The sequence below is a fragment of the Enhydra lutris genome, unplaced genomic scaffold (genome assembly GCF_002288905.1).
Source record: "Enhydra lutris kenyoni isolate GAN:26980312 unplaced genomic scaffold, ASM228890v2 scaffoldscaffold6, whole genome shotgun sequence".
In the NCBI taxonomy this organism is placed as follows: domain Eukaryota; kingdom Metazoa; phylum Chordata; class Mammalia; order Carnivora; family Mustelidae; genus Enhydra; species Enhydra lutris.
Window position 1 is genome coordinate 11671655 of NW_019154090.1, and position 23848 is coordinate 11695502.

General features: G+C 49.3%; 1 protein-coding gene across 1 annotated transcript in view; it reads left to right on the top strand.

Moving 5' to 3' along the window:
* Positions 1 to 20188, top strand: part of LOC111141780 (potassium voltage-gated channel subfamily B member 1) — a 91140-nt gene extending 70952 nt beyond the window's left edge. The window contains exon 2 of the mRNA XM_022494588.1: positions 17547 to 20188. Coding sequence (XP_022350296.1) covers positions 17547 to 19556 — 2010 coding nt within the window. The 3' untranslated portion in view covers positions 19557 to 20188. The remainder of the gene's footprint in view (positions 1 to 17546) is intronic.
* The last annotated feature ends 3660 nt before the right edge of the window (positions 20189 to 23848 follow it).

A 23848-nucleotide genomic window follows, 5' to 3' on the forward strand; every position in this document is an offset into this window, starting at 1 on the left:
GGAATAGGAGAGGGGCACAGAGATAGAACTTCCCAGATTGGCAGGGGTGGAGGGTGACGGAGCACTGGGTGAGCCTGCCCCCTTCTGCCCTCTGAGAAGGGCTCCCTTTGGTCTCTGTCCCTGGCTGTGTAAAAGGTCTCAACTCTGGAGACCCTTGGGAGGTCAGGGCATCCACCTTGACTTGGGTCATCCCCAGCCAAGGTCAGGCTGAAGCCAGCAAGACAGGATGCTGAGGCCTTGGATGACACATCTTTACACATCCGGCTGCTTAGCCGGATTAGTACAGATACCACGCCTATCCTGTCCAGGCCCAAGACAGGGGCCCTGGAGTATGGGTCACAGGCCTCCTCTCCCTCCCACCCCTCAGGCCCATGTTGGCCTGGAAAAGCCTCCAGACACACCAGAAACTGGGCCAGGACTGCAGACGGTGTGACCATATTTTTTGTGCAGTTTCGTTACCATTTATTGGATGCCATCTGTATACCAGGCCCTGAGCCTGGCACTTCATAGTTATCTCAGTTGATCCTTAAAGGTGGCAGACTGGGGCTTTTTCTTCTTAATTCAGTTCCTCAGTAAACAGTTAATCAAGCACCAACGATGTGCCAGGCCCAGGTCAACTACTGGGGATACAGAAGTGATGAAGTCAGCCCCTGCCTTGGTGGAGCTTTTAGAGGGGAGACAGGCTGTCAGTAATTAAAGATTTTTAAAATGCACTTCAGCTCCTTAATCGGGATGGAAGAGGAGAGGAAGAGAACCCAGGGATCAGCAGGTGAGATCCCTGATCCACACCCGGGCTCCAGGGAGGTGGCTTGTGCCCTCTAACCCACAGCTGGTTGGGGGAGCGTTGCTGTCTGGAAGAGAGCAGAATGTGGACCACCTATCTCCAAAAATATGACCGAATGACTGAATGACCAAATGAATATTCTGCTATTTTTCTGAAGCCTTCCGTAGCTCCCCATTACCTATGGGGTCTTATCTGGATCCCTCAGCCTGCGTGCACAGCCCATCGTGATCTGACCCCAGTGCTCCTCCAGCCTCTCCAGGATGCCCCACCCTGTCCTCCTAGCTCAGGAACAGCCACTGTCATCCTCCTGGTTGCTCAGGACCACACCGGGGACTCTTCCTTGACTTTTCTTTACCTCACCCCACACATCTGAGCCATCAGCGAATTGGATAGTTCCACCTCCAAAATATGCCTTGAATTAGTTTTCTCTATTCTCAACCGCCACCATCCCTCACCTGCACACCTGCCCGTCCTCTTCACTTAGATTCCTGAATCTGTTCCAATCCAGCTACAGGCCATTACTAAACACAGCTGGAAGCTCTTTAAACCCACATTAGGCCATGTCATTGGCCTGCTAAGAAGCCCTCTGTGGCTCCCATGGTTCTCAGAATAAAATGGCTCATCTGGTCTTTAAGGCCTTCCTCACTTCTTTCTGTGATCTCATCTCTGACACTCACTGCCTTCCTTCCACGGTCCAGTACACTGTTCTCCTTTCTCTTTTTCGTATGTGTCAGTCTCTTCTCTGCCTCAGGGCCTTTGCACTTGCTGCTGCCTCTTCCTGGAACACCCTGTCCTCAGATGGTGCCATGTCTGGCTCCTCTGCATCCTTCAGATTGCCACACGAATGTCACCTCCTCAGAGAGGCCCTCCTGGGGCACCCTATTGTTTGTTATCCCATCATTTTGTTTTTTTGGCAGAGCAGGTGATGGAGAATGGGAAGGAGCTTCAAGGAGTCTGGAAGCAGGAGGGACAGGAGAAAATGTAGCCAGGGACTAAAAGGAAGCAACAGTGTGGCTTTCCTGCAGACCAGGACAGTCAGGCCACAGCACGGTTGGGTGAGAGGCTAAAGGAGACAGGTGTCCCATCCACCCCTCCCTGAGTCAGAGCAGAGCGTGCACCCGGCCACAGGCCCAGCACTCTGAGGAAGCCATGACCGTTTCCCTGGCACTGCTGAGTCCTTCCCCTCATCGCCAGCCACGCTTGCAATGATTTACTCCTAGGCTCGCAAGCCGAGATCACGGCAGAGGCCAAGCAGGCCTCATAAACAATTTACGCGGGTTGTGCAGAAGATTTTAAAAACACAGGCCTGGACTAGCTGATGCTCAGATCCAGCCTGATTGCCACAGAGGAGGACATGTCCAGCGTAGCCAGAGCCTCAGATTTTAGGTTTTTTCTTTTCTTTTCTTTCCTTTTTTTTTGAGAAGCTGGAAATCTGGATTCATAGAAGAGATAAAGGTTGGCAAGGAATTCAGTGAATGGGCCAAAGCCATCTGCACACCGGTAGGTGGAGCCCTCCAGCTGACAGAGCGGCCTCTCTTCGGATCCCTCGCCCTGCCCTGGCACAGAGGGGGTGTGCATTTTCCACCCACGGTTTGCAGTGCTGTGGCCAGTTTACAGTTGGGAAAGCTGAGGCCCAAGCACTGACTTAACGACCCATGCCAGGGCCCAGCCTCTATGCAGAACACCCTCGCACGGCCCAAACCTAAAGAGGTTCTAACCTCTGTACTAAGAGTGTCTTATCTTCCATGTCTTACTTCTTCCAAATCTGCTCTCTCTCCCACAAGGGGAAACTAAGGCTCAGAGGGGTTATGAAATGTGCCAGAGGTCACCAGGCTGGCAAGAGCTGGGGTTGCAAGTCCAACACCAGAGTTGGCAGGCTAACCCCCTACTGTCCGTTCAGCCCCAGTGTGAAGGAGCTTTGAAAAGTTCAAATGACCTCAGAATCTTTAGTGGTACCAAATCTGTTACCTGTGCAAGAGCCTACTAAGCATAAGTCACTAAGAAGTATTAGGTCAATTAAGAAAAAAAACGAAGGAAGGTCAACTGTATTTTAAATCAGTAAATAAGTAAATATGTAAGTGCTAAGACTTCAGGTCCTTCCCTGGAAGCCCTGGGTTATAGCCAGGACCCTCAGAGGGCATTTTCTGGAGGGAGGGGGAACCTCAGGAATTTTATTCAAATGCAGACATCCTGACAGCTGGTTCACTTTACTCGCCTTGGTTCCCACTCCTGCCAGACCCCAGGGCAGTTTAAAGGATTTCAAAAGGAAACCAGAATCAGCCCAGCAGCTTAGAGCTCAGGGAGTTCCATGTGGTGTATCTCTTCTGGTCCTTTCCTCCACCATTTCTTGGTCAGTGGAGGGGGAAAAAAAATCAATGTTTGTTGAAGATCTGTCAGATGCCAGGTACCTTCTGTGTGATACCTCTGTGTGATTCAGCCACTTCCTGGCTGTGTGATCCTGGGCAAGTCAATTTACCTGTATGAATCTGTTGTCTCACCTGCTAAATGAAGGTGAGAATTTTGTTGCCAGGTCACTTTTGATTTGCAAGGGTCAGAAAGCCAACCCAAAGTGGCCTATTCAAAAAAGGGTTTTGATCAGTTCACATTAATGGAAAGTCCAGGGATATTGGCTTCAGGAATGGCTGTATCTAGGAGCTTAACCTGCCTATATGTCTGTTGGCATAGAATCCCCCCGTACTGACTATATTCTTGGGAAGACTCTTTCCAAAGGTCCAAAGAGGACTCTCTGGCCTCTCCAGGTTGACATCATGATAACTCTGTAGCCCCTGATGAAAAAGAACACTTCTTTTCCAATACTTCCAGGGGAAAAAAGCCCAAGATGAAACTTGATTGGTGAGTGTGAGTCATGTCCACACTACTAAACTGATCACTGTGGCCAGGGGGATGGGTTATTCTAATAGTAAACGTGGGTGTCGTTCTTACCCACTGAGACTGTAGAACAGAGGCAGCTTCACTGAGTACATGAGAGAGGAGGAGGGTTGATTCTCAAAAAATAATACCAAACAGTCCAAAATCATCCTCCACAACCATACCTCCTGAGTGCTTGGGAGGCTTGAGCAAGATGATACGCTGTGCCTGGTTTTTAGTACTTGCTCAATTAACAGCTTGCCTTCGTCTTCTCCCTCTTAGACCCCTGAATACCCCTCTGACCCAGCGTGCCCACCCCAGGGTCAGGTGGGCCTGAGTTCAAGCCTGATTCTGATGTGTGACTCAGGGCAAGTTATTTAGTTGCTCCAGGCCTCAGATTTCTCCTCTGAAAGACGGCAGTGGTGAAAGGTCCTGTCTTCCGGGATGGTTGTAATAAATGCCTTGGACATGGCATACAGTAGGTGCTCCATAAGTGGTGGTGTCTACTCTTGCCAGCCTTCTCTGTCTGTGCACACCTGCGCCAGCCACACGGGGCTGCCTGTCATTCCCCACTTCTAGCCTCTGCACCTGTGCTTACCAGGGGCCCAGCCCAAATGACTCCTCCTTCATGAAGCCTCACTTCTGTGAACCTTGGTTTTCCCAACTACAAATGGGGATTATGAGAGTATCTACCTCTTTGGGTTGATATAAGGAGTAAATGAGACTAGGCAGGCAGAGCAGCTAACACAGTGCTTGGCATGGTGAGTAATCAGTACATTTTGGCTGTTAGTTTTATGTCATTGTTATTAGAAGTTCAGCTGCTAATTTAAGGTTGTATTTCCCTGTAGTGTCTGACACAGGGCGAGAACTCAATGAACATTGCATTTTGGGTGGTCCAGTTGGGGCCATGGCTTCTAAACCCAACTATCCCACCAACCCAAACCAACCCAAACTAACCCGAATCAACCGTCCATCCATCCACCCATTCACTTTTCATTTGAGGTACCAGAATTTGTGGAGGGCCAACACCAATCCAGTGCTGTGCTGGAGAATGGGGTTCAGCTTTGCAAGTCATAGTCCCTGCCCTCACAGTGCTGATTGGGTAGGCGGGGAAGCAGAAAATGAGTGAGTGAATAAATAAACAAACAAGATGACTGCAGATTGTGGCAAGTCCCCAAGGAGGTAGAACAGTGGGGGAGGAATGAATGAGGAGGAGTTTTGTGGGGTTTTCACAAGATTTATTTATTTTTAAGTAATCTCTACACCCAACATAGGGCTTGAACTTACAACTCCAAGATCAAGAGTCAAATGCTCCACCGACTGAGCCAGCCAGGCACCCCAGGAAAGAGCGGAGGAAAGGAGATCTAAGAGGCCAACATGGGAGCCAGATCAGGCAAGGCCTTGTAAGCCCTGTGAGAGTGCGGACCTTGTTTTGAAGGCTGTAGGAAGCCACTGGAGGGCTTCAAGAAGGGGGGGCGGGTGACAAGACGTAGTTCCTACCTTATAGAAGGGCTCATGCTTCCGTCTGGGAGAAGTTGAAAAGGCCTCTCCGAGGTGACATTTCTGCCAAGTCCTGAAAGAAGTGAAAAAGCCAACCGTGCGGGAGGGGGTGGGAAAGGGACCCTCCAGGCCCAAGGGTCAGCCAAGGAGAGGTGCTGAGCGCTCTGCTGACTTCCCTTTGAGAACAGGAAGACGGGAGGCTCTTGAGGGTCCCGAGAAGGAGCGTGTTGAAGAAAAGGTGTGTAATGACCCTTGTCATAGATGGTAAGGGGACTCCGTTCAGGATATTGTGGAGACTGCTGCCGTGGGGTTTTACAGTCGGGGAGAGGCTGGGCTCAACTCCCAGGACGGCCCGGACGAGTGGGAATTTGCCGCTGAGGAGCAGCATGGCTTCCAGAGTTGGAAAACCACTGAGAGGAAACAGTGGGTTGGGGGATTCTGGCTGGCTATCTGAGGGACTCTTCTGGGACCCAAGAATGATTGCCCTTATTTTCCAGAGCAGGCCCTTAGTGGGGCACGAAGAAGGGAGTCAGTGGAAGACGGCCGCTAAGAGTATTCATAAGAACTGTAGCGGGTTCTGCGCTTGGCATGTGTGGCTTGAAAACCCATAAACTTCCGCCCCGTTCCCTCTCCTGCTTCATCCCCTCTTATTCCCTTCAGTCACCCTACTTCAGCCATGCTGGCCCGACATGTTCCCACCTCAGGTCCTTTGCACTTACTGTTTCCTCCGCCTGGAATGCTTTTCCCACTGATGATTGTATGGCCAGCTCCTCCTATCCTTCAGGTTTCAGCTCAAAGGTCACCTCCACCGAGAGGCCCTGCCTGACCATCTCAGGTAAACACATCTCTTAGTCCCCTTTCCTACCAACCAGCTTAATTTTTTCCAAGCAGTTACCATCACCCGAAATTATCCTGTTGACCTATTTTTTGTTCACTGCATACCCCTTCCCTCTACAAGATGGTCAGCTCCACACAAGCTGGGAGTTCTGCCTGATTTGTTCACTGCCTAAGATGGCACCTGGTACATCATGGAATGGATGGATGGATGGACAGGTGGATGGACGGACAGATAGATGAATGAATGAGGTTAATCCAAAAAAAAGTGCCTGTGTATGTATTACTATTCCCATTTTACAGATGAGGAAACAGGCTCAGAGAGGTGATGTTCCACACAGGGAACATTCATTGTCCAGGGGTAGGATTTGAACCCAGGTCTCACAGACTCTGCTCTTTTCTTCAGTCCCCTGCCAGTGAATAGTAATAATAGCTCATGATAACAGATTCCACATTAAAATGGTCTTATATGAAGCTCGCGTCTTCCTTCCAGTTGAAAACAAATGAGCAGCAAACATTCCCTGGGCCGCGACTGTATGCTGGGCACCATATGTGTGATCACATGGAATCATCAACGAAGTAGGAACTGTGGTGATCCCCATTGCACAGGTGAAGAAACTGAGGCTCAGAGAAGTTAAGTAACTTTTCCAGGGGCTCATAGCTGAAAAATCAGGAAGCTGGGATTAAAATGCAGGTCTGTGGGACGCCTGGGTGGCTCAGTCAGTGAAGCGTACAACTCTTGATTTCAGCTCACATCCTTATCTCAGAGTCCTGAGATCATGACCTGAGCCAAAGAGAGATGCTTACCCAACTGAGACACCCAGGCACCCAGGCATCCCAGTAAATAAAATCTTTAAAATAAAATAAAATGCAGGCCTAAGTTCTTAACCAGTACATTCTGGTCCCCCCTCCCACTGGACCTAGTTTATTCATTCATTTTTTCTGTCCATTGATCATGTTTCTTCCTGTGTTTGAATGAATAAAGACGGTTCACTGTAAAAGGGTGAAAATTCGTATAACAGAGCCTTCCTGATGACTTGGACCTTTTTAGTTAATTTTAGTCAGATCTGATGAGATCATCATTGTTTTGAACCTCGGGGCCTTGGGCTTTGGGGCTCACACCAGGAGAAGTATCCATTTAGCGGTTATCTTGGAGCTCACCTGGGCTGCCATTACTAACCCAACCTCCAAGCTGTTGTTTCTTTACAAAGATCTTTGTAAGCCTTTTTGTCTTTATCTGCGAGGACTAGTTTGCTCAGAACAGAGAACAGAACCTGCGCTCCAGCTCAACTAGATGAATTAGTCAGGATACACTAGATTTCGCTGCAGTCGTGAGGAAACACACGATCTCGTGACTTGACACATCCAAGTTTTATTTCTCACTTGTGTGATTCCCACTAAGGACCCAGCAAGAGTGCAGCACGCCCTCATCCAAGTCACGGTGACTCAGGGTCCACTGTCCTCTCAACACGAGACCCCCATGTTGCTGAGGAGAAGAAGGGAGCTCATACACACTCACCCTCCGCCTGGAAGCCATCTACATCCTCCCACGGCATAGAGTCACACAGTTGTGCACAAAGGATATAGAGGCCTCCAGTGTGCCCAGGAAGAAGACAAGAACCAGAGAGGAGTGAGTGCTAGAAACCCCTTCCATGCCAGGTATACACACACTGCAGGGCTGTGGTCAAAGATGTGAGGGTTTCTTTGCCAACCCACTGAGCTGAGGGGCCCGCTCCTCCTTTGGGGCACTTTCGTTTCCCCCATGGCTGTCTGATGCACACGGCGAACAGAATGCCACTGTGGATTCATGGACTCAGTGTCGGTAAAACTGGATTTCTACTTTTAAATGAAAGGAAAAGAAGATTTCTTCTTCTTCCTTTTTTTTTTTTTTTTGCCAGTAATTTCTCTCTTTTTAAAGATCTGCCCCAAATGCTATTATTTTTTATTATATCTATCGCAGTTATTTTTATTTTTGTATTATGGTGAGACCACTTAACATATCTACCCTCTTCACATTTTTTTAAAGATTTTATTTATTTATTTGAGAGAGAGAGAGTGTTCACGAGAGACAGCATGAGCAGTGGGAGAGGTAGAAGCAGCCTCCCTGCTGAGCAGGGAGCCCGATGCAGTGTTTGATCCCAGGGTCCTGGCGGAAGGCAGATGCTTAACCAACTAAGCCATGGAGGCACCCCCGACCCTGTTCACATTTTCAGTGCGCTATATCGTATTACTGATTCTGGGCACAGTGTTGGATGACCGGTCTCTAGGACTTACCCATCAAATGCCCGTCACTTCTTTCTGCGCCTCCCAGTGCGTCACACTTTGCATACACCCGCATTGGAGACCATCTCCTCAGCCTCCGTGAGCATTTTCTAGGTTTCAGAGCACTTACTGCATCCCCACGAGGGAGGTCTGAGATCTACGAGGGCGTAGATCTCAGACCTCACTGTCAGGGGAGGCAATGACGCATATCACTTCTGGGCACAGGCAAGCGTGACTTCTCCAACGCTATTCCTGCCCCTGCCTTGGCAAGAATGCAAGTCACACATTGAGACGATAGAGCCACTGGTTCCCTGAGTCATGGCTTGGAAAGGAACTACACTGGAGACCCAGCAGATTCTCAGTGGCCGTTCATGAGAAAGACACTGTCCTAGAGATCCTCAGCCAGAATTGGAAGGTAGGTCTCTTGATAACCCATGCATCCGTTTCACCTCAACGTGAATCTCTAGTGAGACTAAGATGCTACATGGAAAAGATCTATTGTTAAGTCCCCCAGATGTCTTCTTCTAAATGTATATTGGACATTAGCCAGCAAATCTGGCTGTTGTCGAAAATGACCAATCATGGAGCCATCATTTTGATATTATCCAGAGTGGCGTCCAACCCCAGCATCCAGACCAACATAGTTAGCTTCCTTTAGCACCTCCAGCTGCCCTGGCGGGGCTCTCAAAGACTACCCTCCCCACTCCCCATCCCACCAGATTCAGGGGCACGTGGACAGATTTGTGGCTCAGTAGAACCCATGGACACTATCCTTACCTAACATTTCCTATGCTCCTTGTTTCTATTCAATACACTGCTCCCTGAGCAGGGACGGACCGATAGCATTCATCACTGTTGAGACCCACAGTCCCTGCCTCAGTTCCACATGCCCTCAGCAAATCCAGGGAATTGGCTGTCACTCAGGCAAAAAGAACACTGCTCTGATCAAGTTTCCCACTAGTCCCTCCTCCCTCTGCAGGGACCAGAGTCAGGCCTCCATCAGCACCACCAGAGGCATTGTCCTCAGATGGGCAGGACGTTGTAATCTCACCAGCTCTCAGAATCCCTGCTTTGACAGAGCTCATGGGAACTGAATTCACTTAGTAGGAGAAGGATGCCCAGCCCAGATTGTGTGGGAAAGAGTCAGATCATCTGGGGGAGATGGTTCAAGTGAAGACATATGTTAAAAACCATAGTTCAGACCCCAGAGTCCTGGGATAAAAAATGGTGCTCAGGTGTTAAAACAAAGAAGGGCTTCAGCACCTGCTAGACACAGGATCAAACTCTGCCTTGGCCACTTCTGTTGTTGTCACGTTGGTTATTGTCTTTCTAAGCCTCAGTTTCCCTGATTATAAAGTGAGGGCAAGGGGTACAGCACAACATGCAGGTGGTTTTCAGGATGAAATTTGACTCTTCATTCCATAAATACACTCTGAGGACTCAAGATTGAGAAAAAGCAGACACAAACCTCTGTCCTCAAGTTGCTTACATTCTACAGAGGTGGACATTATTGCAAGATTGCAACTTGGGCAGCATTCTGAAGTGAAAGACATGTACTCGTAAAGCCTGCAATTACAGATTTGACCTGATCAACTCAGGGTCAGGATTGGTTTCCCTGAGGAGGTGATACCTCTGCTGAGCTAAGAAGGATGAGAAGAAACTGACCAGGCAGAGTGGAGGAAAAGGCATTCCAGGCAGAAGGAACAGCATGGGCAAAGGCCCTGTGGCAAGTAGGGTCATGAGAACTGTGAGGGACCAAAGGAAGACTAATTCACATGAAGTGAAAGATCAAAGGGGAGCATGGTACAGGATGAGGCTGGAGAGTTCAGCAAAGTGTAGACCAAGTGATTGTAACAATGAGACCCCAAAATCCAGTGGCTTAAACAAGACAGACCAGGAGTTGGCAAACTTTTTCACTAAAGGGCCAGTCTAAGGCTGCGATTAACTTCCATCTCAGAACCAAGATAGTTACTTCAGCTCTACCCATCACATCTGCTTCCCAGCTAGCAAGAAAGAGGAAACAATGGGAAAGCATCATTTCTGCTCACATTTCATCTGGCCAGACCTAATCACATGGCCTCATCTAATTGCAAGGGAAGCTGGGAAATGTAGTCCTTATTCTGGGTGGTCCCATGTCCAGCTAAATTTCTATTATAATGGAAGAAGAGAAGAACAGGTATTGGGGACATCTAGTGGTCTTTGCCACATGGGGCTAGAGTGTCTTTGGGGAAGCCAGGAAGAAGTTTGTTTGCAGTGGTCGATGGGAGGTGATGGTGGCTTGGGGGCAGGGTGGTAGCTTGCAGAGAGCGAATGGAACAGACCCAAAGATGTTTGTGAGCCAAAATTGTCAAGACTCGGTGATGGGTTGGATATGGGGACAAGCTAGGTTTCTGGCTTGTGCAATTAGATACAGATCTCGTCTAGAAAGTTCTTCATATACAGGAGCAAGTCAGTAAGCAGTTGAAGTCTTCAGTATTGTATCAGTGAGTCCATTGCAAACCCAGCACCTACAGCGACCTGACAGATAACGAAAGGAGCAAAGGGGCCTGTCTAAAGGGACAGCTGTCCTTAGCTCCAGGCAGTGGTTGCCCTTGGGAATCCAGGTTGCGTGTAGACATCATCCAATTTTCCAAATGAATGGGAAAATCTGGATTTTTATGTGAAATCTTGCAATTTTGAAACTTGGGCAAATAAGTAAAAATAAATTTCTCAGCCCAGAGGCTTCTGAAATATAATGCCTAGGATACCCCCAGCAATGCCACGGCACCCCCTTTCCACCTTTGTGACTCGGTTGCCCTCTGTTGGTGAAGGCGGCCGTTGCTGGCTCACCCCAAGGCCTCTGCCTTTATCCTTTGTTGTCCAAATGTACTTATCCCTGGATTCCTGTCCCTTTGTGCCCAGGAGCGCCACCTGCAGGCTCCTGACTCCAATTTATCACCAATCCCCCATGGATGCCTACCCCCCACCTGCTTCCCATCAGCCTGTTCCCAATCCCCATAATCGGATCTGCGCCAGTGACCCTTCTAATTAAAACTCCCCGGCTATAATCTCCGTTTAAAGCCAGGGAAGCGGAAGGGCCATAAAAGGAGAGAAAGGGTTACCAGTCCGGAAGCTGCCTCCTTCTACGTCCTTGAAAATGTCTTGTGGACACCTGCAGACCTGAGATCAAGTCCCAGCTCTACCTCTTCTGAGTTGTGTAGCCCTGGAAAACTCACTTCATTCTCTGAGCCTCCCTTTCATGCATTTGCCTGTTCACTGATTTATCAACTATTTAGGGAATACCTACTCTGTGCCAGGCACTCTTTCAGGAGCTAAGGACAGAGCAGTCCTAAACAGACTCAGCCTGGGTCCTCAAGAGCAGACATTCCTTTGCAGGACACAGAGGAGCACATTCCAGCTCAGCAAGATCCGTGCTATGATGGGAGAAGCTTAGGAGCAGTGGTAGTCCAAAAGACTCAGACCAGAGGGTCAGAGCAGGCTCACTGGAGCAATGACCTCTGAGTTGGGGGCTGATGGGACGCAGTAGGAGTCAGCCAGGAGACGTGGAGAAGGAGGGATACTAAAGGCAGAGGGAACAATATGCTGAGGATCTTGAGGTGTGAGCCACCATGGCAGTGCGGCTTGGGAACTATAAGCGTTTTTACCAGGATTCAGGATGGAATATGCAGTGGGAAATTCAGGAAAGAGTCTGGAGAGAGAGAAGAAAGGTAGTCTTAATATAAAAATCCAAATCTCTTTATCAGTCTTCATCAGTTCCTCCTGCCACTCCAACTTCATCCCCTCCAGTTCTCCCTCTTACTCAGCCCCACCTACCCTGAGCTGCTTTCTGTTGCTTGATTAAGCCAAACTCATTCCCACCTCAGGGCCTTTGCATATGCTATGCCTTCTGCCTAGAATGCTCAGATCTTTGAGCAATGTACTCCTCATCCTTAAGTCTCAACAACCAGGGCACCTCCTGAAATAGGTCTGCCCCAACTACCCAGTCTCATATGGACACCCCCCCCACCCCCGCCACTACCCTACCAATCCCACTGGTTTGTTCTCAGTAACGTAAAGAACTTAACACTATCTGGCATCATCTTGCTCTTTTATGGGTTTTTGTGTTATTTTGTCCATCTCTCTCTCCCAGCACCTTGAGGCCACAAAAATGGTCTTCTCCATGCTGCATCCCCAGCAACTAGCACAGCACTTGGTAAGAAATACGTGCCAACTAAATGCCAAGGATTAGAACTTTATCCAAGAGCTTATGGAGCCATCGCAGAGTTCACAGCAGGGCTATCTATGGCTTGCTTGGATTTTTGCTTCTCTCCTATGACCTAGCAATGCAGTTGTGAGGATTAAAAGCAATGGGATACTCGTTATGGAAAGCAAAACTGTTATAACTTTATTAAGGCTTATTTTACATACCATCTAATTCACCCATTTCTGGTGTGCAGCTCGCTGATTTTTTTAGTAAATTTGCCCAGTTGTGCAACTATCACCTTATATCAGTCTTAGAACACTCTGATCACCCCCAAAGAGATCCCGCATAACCATTAACAACTGTTAATCCGTATTCCCATCCTGGCAGCCATAATCTGCTTTTTATCTCTAAAGATTTGCCTTATCTGGACACTATGTAAATGTGATCCTATGGTAGGCGGCCTTTCGTATCTGGCTTCTTTCACTTCACATCGTGTTTTCAAAGTTCATCCCTGTTGGAGCCTGCATCTGTCCTCCATCCCTTTTTATGGATAATTAATATTCCATTCTACGGATATACCAGTTTACCCAGTCATCAGTTGATGAGCATTTGGGTTGATTCCACTTTTTTATTTATGGATAATGCTGCTACAAACATGCTTGTGCATGAAGAGCGGTTTCCAAATAAAAGTACACGTATCACAGTGAGCCCCCAATAATGCATAGAATTGTTGAATTACTATACTGTACACTGAAACTAGCATAACACTGTAGATTAACTCTATTGGAGTTAAAATTAAAAATTAAAAAATGATTTATGACACTTTAAAAAAAAAAAATCAGTTTCCAAGCCCTGAATGTCTCTCCGCTTGCTGGAGCTTCCAACATCCATGTAAGGGGTTTGACTCCAATGAGCTGTGTACCCATGAATGAGTCCCTTCCCTTCTCTGCTTATGTCTCCCCATCTTTCCAGACAGGAGCCTGTGCCCTTTTATGCACAGATATTCTGTGCCTTGTTCACATTCCTGGAAGAGCAGGGGAGTGTGTGGAGGCAATGATAAACAGTTTGTATTTATAGCTGCTAGAGCCAAAGGTGGGCATCCCCGTGATCAATTACCAGAGCTGACAATTAGGAGGAGGGCCTGGCTTTAGCACCCCCATCCTGGGGACTCCCACCTGCTGCTCACTTCCCCCAGAGGACCAAAGCTTCTGCCCCCATTTGGTGCAGACAGGTGGGTTCCAGGATCCGGAGTCTCCTCATAGGGAGGGAATTTGAGGACTGCCTCTAAGTCCCCTGGCCTGGCTTTTGCCTTTGCTGCTGGGTTCCTGGAGTCCTGCCCAAATCTGATTGGGCTCAGATCCCAGGAAAGCAAAGCTGGAAATGCAGAGGCCCAGACAGGGGTTTGAAGAAGGGCTGGGAGGACTCCAGTGCTGGCTGGTTCCCTGCAGTCCATCCCAGAGACCAGGTTGATACTGTTCATTTGGGTTTCGGGCCATTTGCGGGATGTCTGCTGCCTTAGCAGGCACTGGCCCTAGCAGGCCCACAGACGTCAGCAGCCAGTCCAGCGGCTGGGAGCAGGAGTGGAGATAAATTACCTGGATCATCATTTCATAACGTAGCATATATTAAGTAGCTGTTATGTGGTAAGTGCTCAGTTACTTCCATCTCCATTCTAGAGATACAAATGGAGACATGGAGGCTCAGAGAGGGGTAACGATTTGTCCAAAGCCACACAGCCAGGGATAATAGTGTTAGGACTCAAACCTAGATCCCAAACCAGCTCATAAATAAGTAGAAGGCTGCTAGAGTAGTAATTCATTGGACTCTCATTGCACCCTTGCATTGGACACCTCCACCCACACCCACCCCCCAACCCCCGTCAGATCTTAGAGATAAGGAAACTGAGGCACAGAGGGTTTAACACCCATTTGGAAGTTCCCCAGCCAGGAGGTAAGGCCCTGACTCTAAAGTCAGGCTTCAGTGGACCTAGGAAAAAAAACAGTCTGTGGGCAGGGCCAGGACGGGTGAAGAGGGGTGCCTGCATGCTGGGAAGGAGACCTGAGGTGCTCTGACCTTCCCAACACAACCCTGAGCAGCTGACAGCCTTCCCCCAGGAGTCATGAGGCCTCTGCCCCCTTTACTTCTTTTCTAGGCATCCTGGGGCTGAAAGGAGGGGAGGGCGGGGCACATGCTCAGGTTCAAAGCTGACTCGGGCCTTAGAATAACAGGCCCTAAGGACTGCATGTAATATGCACATAATATGCCCGGTGCATAATTCATGCGTCTGTCAGCAGAACATCAATTATGTGGGCCTTCCCGGGAGTTGTCTAGGGGTTAGAAACTAGAGCAGGCTTCCCTTGCCAGCCTCTGGGGGAAGTGGGACCTCCCAGCTCTTAAAGGAACAGGCTCCCGGGGAATCTGCTCTTCTGCCGGCTTCCCTTGGGCGGGTGGGAGGGGATCAGTGCCTACCTACAGCAGGAAGCTGCCGGGCTCAGCCTAAGGCCCTGGCTGGCTGCCTCAGAAAATCTGACCGCCTCAGAAAATCTGACCCCCTCTGTGTCTAGCCCTGTGCTGGTAATCCCATGTGCATAATCTCCTCGTCCCCCACTCTGTAATTTATGAGGGGCTGGCTACTGGTATACTCTAGGGTTTCTCAATCTTGGGACTATTGGCATTTTGAGACAGATCATTCCTTGTTGAGGGACTGTTCCTGTGCACGGTAGGATTCCGTAGCAGCCCTGACCTCCACCCACTGGCTGCCAGGAGTAGCCCTCCCCTATTGGTTGTGGTGGTTGTTGTTTTTTTTTTAAGATTTTACTTATTTATTTGACAGATCACAAGTAGGTAGGGAGGCAGGCAGAGAGAGAGGGGGAAGCAGGCTCCCTGCTGAGCAGAGAGCCCTATGCAGGGCTCAATCCCAGGACCCTGGGATCATGACCTGAGCCGAAGGCAGAGGCTTTAACCCACTGAGCCACCCAGGCGACCCGCTCTTGGTTTATTTTAACCAAATAAAATTTGGTTATCAAATTTTTGATACCAAAAATTCCTGTGGCATTTGTCAAATTTTGACAAATCATCCCCAATTATGAATGACTGGAATATCCGCCATTTCAGAAGTAGGGAAACTGAGGCAAGGAAAGTTTCAATGCCAAGGCCACCTGGCCAGTAAATGACAGAGTTGGATTCTACCTCAAGAACCCACACTCCTAACTCAGTGCAGGAGTTCCCAAAGTATGCCGCCGGAATGCTTTATTCCAATAAACATGTATTTATTTTAATGAAGATTTAACACACCTTTCCCTAGCACACAAAACCAGCATCTTTGCTAATGTCGTTTCTTCGGACAAGGCTAAAATAGAACAGAAAAGGTGAGCAGTGTGTGTTGTTTTGCTACTGAGGGAAGAGTAGTACAAGCAACAAAAGAACACATACAATAGGATGTTGGTCCTGAGCGAAACAAAATAGCAGTTTGTTAGGGACATAGATCTCTCTATTAGAAACTCTCCAGAAATGAAGAGGGATGAGAAGAAATTGTGGTTCCCCCCAAGGTGAAGAAGGGTGATGTCAGCATTACTGTCACATACTGTTTCTTCACCTGGGTCATAGGTTCACAAGTGTTCACTTGATTATGGTTTGTAAATGTACATAAATTTGATCTACTTTTGTATGTATCAGATATTTCTTTTTATAAAGTGGTTACGGAATTTTACTTTTGCAATAAGTGAACATGGAGAATTAAAACCCAAAAGCTTTTGTTTAAAAGACAGAGGATACGTTGGATACAAGCATAGCAAAAAAAACAAAACGAACAAACCTGGGAAGTTGGTAGAGCAGCTGAGGTTGGGGAACCACGTGACACCCACTTTCATCATCTGAGCTGGCCGAGAAAGACACCAGAGCTTTCCTGCTGCTAATGGCATCCCTACTGCCTAGCAAAGTGCCTCACCAATAGTACATGATCAATAAAAAGTAGCCAAATATTTTAAAACTGATTTCTGGTCCTATCCCTTCCACTTGTTGCTCTGTGAACTTGAGCAACAGTGAACAAACACTTTGGGAGCCCCTGCCCCGGGTTAGGTGTTGGGGGTGCAGAGATAAGGCTCAGAACCCATCCCTGTCCCCAAAAGCTCATAGATTCTGGGCAGTGATAAACACACACACACAGAGCCCCCTCTGTAATGGGACGTGTCTAAAAGTACCCACAGAATGACGAGGGAGCCCGAAGGAGGGAGCAGCCAGCCCCGCCAAGGATGACCTCTGCAGGGAGGCGCCGCGTGGGCTGGGTTTTAAAAGATGGCCTGGCCTTCACTGAACAGAGAAAAAGAGACACAGCTGTGCAGGATTGACCAATAGCGTGTGGCCAGAGAAGTGTGACATTTGGGAACCTGTGTCAGGAGAGGCCCGAAGAGAGGGGTTGGGGTGAAAACGCAGGCTTGACGACCCAGTGTGGTGAGCGGGGATTCACTGCAGAAAACGGAAGCCTTTCATACTTACCCCGGCCACGAGGGCACTGGCTGAGGGGATAGAGCTGGCCATTTCGGGACAGGGCAGGAAGCGAAAACCAGCTGGACCCCTCGGAGGCTGGGTGGGATAGGCTGATGGGGTGCTGTGGGCTGAGAGACCTCCCCTGTGAGGACAGCTGGCATGTATCAGACACTTTGCGCGCGGCTGGAAGCTGTCCTGATGCCTTGCCCGTGTGAGCGCGTTTACGCCTCGCAGCAGCTCTCCGAGGTAGACATTATTTACCATCCCATTTTGCAGAGAGGAAAATGAGGCTTAAAGTAAACAACTGGCCCAGGGTAAGGAAGTGGCAGAGCTGGGATTCGAACCCAAAACAGCCTGACACCAGAGCCCAAGCTCTCAATTGCCAACCCTACACCCTCTTTCAGATCTCCTGCATCCTCACTGGTGATCCCGCCCCCTGGGCTGGAATAATTAGCTTTAGATTATTGCCGTCTCTGGGCCTTGGTTTGTACATCTGGAATAAATGGATTTGAATAAGGGATCTTTTTGCTCAGACATCCGGGCATGTTGAGAGCAACTGCAGATGCAGGGTGTTGAGATGGTCATCCTTCTGGCAGTTGGTAACAAAATTCCACTCTGTTCTCCTTGCAGATCCTTGCCATAATTTCCATCATGTTCATCGTCCTCTCCACCATTGCCCTGTCACTTAACACGCTGCCTGAGCTGCAGAGCCTCGACGAGTTCGGCCAGACCACAGACAACCCCCAGCTGGCCCACGTGGAGGCCGTGTGCATTGCGTGGTTCACCATGGAGTACCTGCTGCGGTTCCTCTCCTCCCCTAAGAAATGGAAGTTCTTCAAGGGCCCGCTCAATGCCATTGACTTGTTGGCCATCTTGCCGTACTATGTCACCATCTTCCTCACCGAATCCAACAAGAGTGTGCTGCAGTTCCAGAACGTCCGCCGCGTGGTCCAGATCTTCCGCATCATGCGTATCCTCCGTATCCTTAAGCTCGCACGCCACTCCACGGGGCTCCAGTCCTTGGGCTTCACCCTGCGGAGGAGCTACAATGAGCTGGGCTTACTCATCCTCTTCCTCGCCATGGGCATCATGATTTTCTCCAGCCTTGTCTTCTTTGCTGAGAAGGATGAGGATGACACCAAGTTCAAAAGCATCCCAGCCTCCTTCTGGTGGGCCACCATCACCATGACGACCGTTGGGTATGGAGACATCTACCCCAAGACTCTCCTGGGGAAGATTGTTGGGGGGCTCTGCTGCATTGCAGGGGTCCTGGTGATTGCTCTTCCCATCCCCATCATTGTCAATAACTTCTCTGAGTTCTATAAGGAGCAGAAGAGGCAGGAGAAAGCGATCAAGCGGAGAGAGGCTCTGGAGAGAGCCAAGAGGAATGGCAGCATCGTCTCCATGAACATGAAAGATGCTTTTGCCCGGAGCATCGAGATGATGGACATTGTGGTTGAGAAAAATGGAGACAATATGGGTAAGAAAGACAAAGTGCAAGATAATCACTTGTCTCCCAACAAATGGAAATGGACAAAGAGGACACTGTCTGAAACTAGCTCAAGTAAGTCTTTTGAAACCAAGGAGCAGGGATCCCCTGAGAAGGCCAGATCATCTTCTAGTCCTCAGCACCTGAACGTCCAGCAGTTGGAAGACATGTACAATAAGATGGCCAAGACCCAATCTCAACCCATCCTCAATACGAAGGAGTCAACAACGCAGAGCAAACCAAAGGAAGAACTTGAAATGGAGAGTATCCCCAGCCCTGTAGCCCCTCTGCCCACACGTACAGAAGGGGTCATCGACATGCGAAGCATGTCGAGCATTGATAGCTTCATTAGCTGTGCCACAGACTTCCCGGAAGCCACCAGATTCTCCCACAGCCCTCTGGCCTCACTTCCCAGCAAGACTGGGGGCAATATGGCCCCAGAGGTGGGCTGGCGGGGAGCTCTGGCTGCCAGTGGTGGTAGATTTGTGGAGGCCAACCCCACCCCTGATGCCAGCCATCGCTCTACCTTCTTCATTGAGAGCCCCAAGAGTTCTCTGAAGACGAACAACCCCCTGAAGCTCCGAGCACTTAAAGTCAACTTCATGGAGGGGGACCCCAGTCCACTAGTCCCCGTTCTGGGGATGTACCATGACCCTCTTAGGAACCGGGGGGGCGCTGCCGCTGCTGTCGCCGGACTGGAATGTGCCACACTCTTGGACAGGCCTGTACTGAGTCCGGAGTCCTCCGTCTACACCACAGCAAGTGCTAGGACGCCCCCCCGATCACCTGAGAAACACACAGCAATAGCATTCAACTTTGAAGCAGGTGTCCACCAGTACATCGATGCGGACACAGATGACGAGGGGCAGGTGCTCTACAGTGTAGATTCCAGCCCTCCCAAGAGCGTCCAGGCGAGCACCAGTCCCAAGTTCAGTGTCGGGACAAGATCAGAGAAGAACCACTTCGAAAGCTCCCCCTTACCCACCTCCCCTAAGTTCTTAAGGCAGAACTGCATTTACTCAACAGAAGCATTGACTGGAAAAGGCCCCAGTGGCCAGGAAAAGTGCAAACTCGAGAACCACATCTCCCCCGACGTCCGCGTGTTGCCGGGAGGAGGAGCCCACGCGAGCACACGGGATCAGAGCATCTGAGCTGCCTCCCCGCAACAGAGACTCGTGGCGAGACCCGAGAGGCGTGCCGTCCAGCTTCCCTGCCGCAGAGCCTTTCCGCACGAACTCAGAAAGGCTCTGCAGAGCCTCCAGACAGAAGCAAAACTCTAGGGGAGGCTCCCTAGGTCCTAGAGAGCCACGACAGGTACGACAGAATGCAGTCGGCCAAGCCACAGGATGTGGCATCTCTTTGTACCAAGTTCACTGCCCTCTTTGGGAGATGACGTGGGCAGAACTCACAGCCACCACTACCACATGCTGGACCTAACGAAGGCCACCTACTCCTCACTTGTCTGTCATGGCGTCCATCACAGCCTCGGGGGGAGGGGGGCGCGCAGCCTCTCCAGCCCTCCCGGCTTCAGCTGGAGAAGGACGCCGGAACAAGCAGCTGGGCTGACCAATTTGGTTTTGGATGTTCCCTGGCCACCTCTAGGAACTCCTGTCCATCACCTCCTGGATGGATCCCGCTGTTAAGAAGGCTACAGAGGATACTCGTGTCATGGGGAAATTTCCACACCATCAGCCACGATCCCAGCGCGAAACCCTTACTCAAATGTCTTCATTGACTTCAGTGTTCCATAGTACCTGAGATTTTATTCTGAGATTTCGTCAGGGTGAGTTGCACCACTTGTCCTTGATTCTAATTGCCCCCTGGCAATCCGGGAAGGGTTCAGACGGCAGGCACTCAGCCGGCAGTATGAACTGTGAGCTGTGCTGTAGGGTTGTCATAAGGAAAACACTTTCTGTGCATCACTAGTATAGACTCAAAAGATATGCAAGTGTCAAATATGCAAAAGAAATAGCTTATTCAAAGAGACTGTATGTTACTGAAGAACAGAATGAAATCTGATTTTTTTTTTTAACCTGCAAAAATGAAAGGAAAAAAACAAAATCCCCAATTGAAATGCCCAATTCAGACTTTTGAATACTTCCTGCGGCAGCAGGGAAAGCATCTACTATAATAGAAATTCCTTTTTGTTTCCTGTGGTATTCAAGTTTAAAAAAAAAAAAAGTTAAAATAAAAAGCACTTTATGTTTTTCAAAAATAGGTTTTACCAGGGACAGTGTCGACGTCTTGCACTTTAAAACAAGCACTATTTCCCATGGGCCACTTTCTGGGACTATAGCTGGGTTGTTGGTACATGCCCGTGTCCAGCCACGGGGTTGGGGTGGGGGGGGTGTTGTGCTGGTCCTGCTGTCTGCTGTGTCAAAGTCTGTGGCCTCCTCCCCTGCCCCTCTGACGCTTCCCGTTAGTCCCCTTGCAAGGAAGGGTACTGACCCCTCGAGTGGGGCCTCCCGCAGAGTCACGTGTACCAGAAGCAGGCACATCTCCGAAGAATACAGTGGACGGTGGGCACTGGGTGTTTACTCTGTCCTCTTTCTTGTCAACCAGCTGTTGGTGTGTTTTCGGTCTCCCTGTCTGTGCTCCAACTCAGCTCTCCTTCCTGCAGCCGTCATCGCGGCTAGTACAGACAAAAGCAATAAGTACTCGTGTGCGTTGTGAACGGTTCTGGCGTATTTCTTGGTGTTGGTCTTCCTGTCCCCTTTTGACGACCTGGCATTGGCCTGCCTGAGTGGGGTCCCACAGGATGCTGGTGTTGGCCATTCCTCGGTTCAGAAACATCGGGTTGAGCCACCGGGTAGCATGATGTCATGCTGTTGGGAAAGATGACATGTCTTTGATCTGCCTGGCTTTGGTACAGTGTACTGATGTCGTTCTCTTAATACAGCACTGATGGACGATGTCCCAAGTACAGTAGTGTAGATCTGCCAATCCACCATCTGGTGACAGGCGTACGTCTTCCTGATGGAACAAATACGGCAGGGTTCGCCTGTCCTTCACACGAGGTGTTACCGGTCTGCCTGTTAGTATAATGGCACGATCCGTCTGTCCGTTCACAAATGTCACGGAGTCGTTTCGCCTGCCCTCCGTACAGTGGCATGAGGTTGGACCACCTGTCACAGGTATGATGACACGGAGTCATTCCACCGCCCTTACAAACACCTGTTCTCTGCTGAATCCGTACCTGGTTCATACTGCTTCGCAGTGTCTCCGAGGACTAGGGATCCCTCCAGAAGGGTGCAGTCCTGTTCTTTGCTGTGTTACCCAACAAAACGATGCCGCAGTATCTTGACGCTCCGAGAAATCTTCAGAGCACCCTGGCAGCAACGGCAAAGGGGCAGGGAAAGGGTGAGGGCGCCCTGTGCTGGCGACACGCCCGGGAGAGGAGGCAGCAGCGGCCTGAGCGCTTTGCGGGGCACACTGGGGGCTGGGGGCCTCCTGAGGAGCGGCCGCCTGACAGTCGTCCCCGAGCCATGTCAGCTTATGCGTCTCTTCCTTGTTTTTATCACCAATTCCGTCGGCCGTCAGCACAAACGTGAAAATTCAGGGAAAACAAACAAATGCTTTTTGATAAAAGTAAATAGTTGTGATTTCCGATTCAGATATTTTTAGAGCTGATGCTATCTGTAAAAATCAATAACAATAATAATAATAGAGTCTATTTTACATATCAGGAAAGTGAACATGTTTAAATATAGCCATATATAGCGAGAAGGAACTTAACCACCCCTTCTTCAAATCGAGGCATTTCATTTGTTGGTTGAAGCAGATGAGAAGTGTACAGATTGGATATGACTTCTTGTTTCTTTCTTTTAAACTAATAACCAATTGGTGCAACTCTCCTTGTAACCAAAGGCCCTTTCTGCCTTGTGCGGTCACACAGGACCTGGCCCTCCCTTCCCCGTGTAGTTTGTCTGACCTTAAAGTAGCATTTTATTGAGTCACTTTTGAAGGACGATTTCAGAAGTATCATTAAGAACCTACCTTTTCAGGCTTACAAGCCAGAGTCCTATAGAGTTCTTATAGAAACAGAATAACTGAAACTCAGCATATACTATGCTTAGAAAGTATCGCATTTTGTTTTGGTTTTTTTCTTTTACTTGTGTACGTATTGTGGGAATATAGCTTTTATCCTGTGCCCAACTCAAAATAAGAGTATTGTAAGTTTTCCCAGGCCCCACCTGCCAAAAAAGGAACAAACCCCGATTTTTAATATGTGTCTACCCCTGCCTGTACCTGTGTCCATGCACTGGGAAATCTACCCGAGAGTCTCCACTGAGAAGCTGACCTTAACAGACAGGTCCTCATAGAGGAGAGGAAAGCATGGATTGGAGGCAAATACCACTTTCATTCAGTGATCCGTGTCCCAGCCATTCCTGAACCAATGAAAATGGGAAAAAGACAAAACAAAAGGAAACAAAAAACCAAGTCAACCCAAAGAAACCAAACTAGGGGCTCTAGCGGGTGAATGTCTGGTCCCTTTGGTGAATTCAGTGAAACTCACCAAGAACCCAGCGGACCATGGCTTCCAACTTCCACCATTATCAGTAAGGGCTAGGGACCAGGTCCCCGTGTGATCGGGGGCATCTGCGACCCGCGGAGAGAGGAGGGCGAGCTCTGGAGGAGTCGGCTTTTCCACTTTTTTTTTTTTTTAAATCTTTGGGAAGAAAAACAACAGGACTTGGCTACAGTAGATTTCTCAGTGCCTTCTTTAGGAATTTTCTCTTAAGCACATTTAATGGGGAAAGAAAAAAAGAGGACAGAATATTTGTCTCCGTGAAGTCCCTTTCTCTGAAAGCACTGGGGATCAAGAAGGAAGAAGACTGGGGAACAGCCAAATCCCGAGGAGGCCCTCCCTTTCAGCTCACCCGGCTTGCCCCCGAGTAGGGCTGGTGGCGGCAAACTGCCGAACTGATTCCCAGCTCTCCTCCTCCACGTCTTGGTGACTGTAGCTTCGCCCCTGCCCTTTCTCCTAATGAGACCCACTCTTCTGAGGAGAAAAACAGCAACAACAACAACAGTATTCTCTTCTGTAAAACTGTGATGTATTGATGTGTGTTACTATTGTACATTTCTGTCTTGCTCCAAGTCACGGCTGGAGTGTCTAGTCCACGGACAAGGGGAAATGGAAATTTCACCACGGACAGGGGTTCACAAGAGCCAGGTCTCTCTCTCTCTCTCCCCCCCTGCCCCTCACCCATTCCTTATTTCTCTGCTAACGAGTTCCATGTAACACAACCCCAGGCTTCAGCATCCATTAGGTAATTTCGAATGCAGTGAGATTGTAGTGAAATGCCTCTAGGGCATGATCCTTTGTGAGAGGGCTTTTCCAGTGGCTGGAGGAAGAAGGGGTCACCTCTGCGGCCCCCCAGGGGAACAAGAGAGAGCCTCCAGCCCTGAGCTCAAGCCCCCCGCCCCCACACATACACTT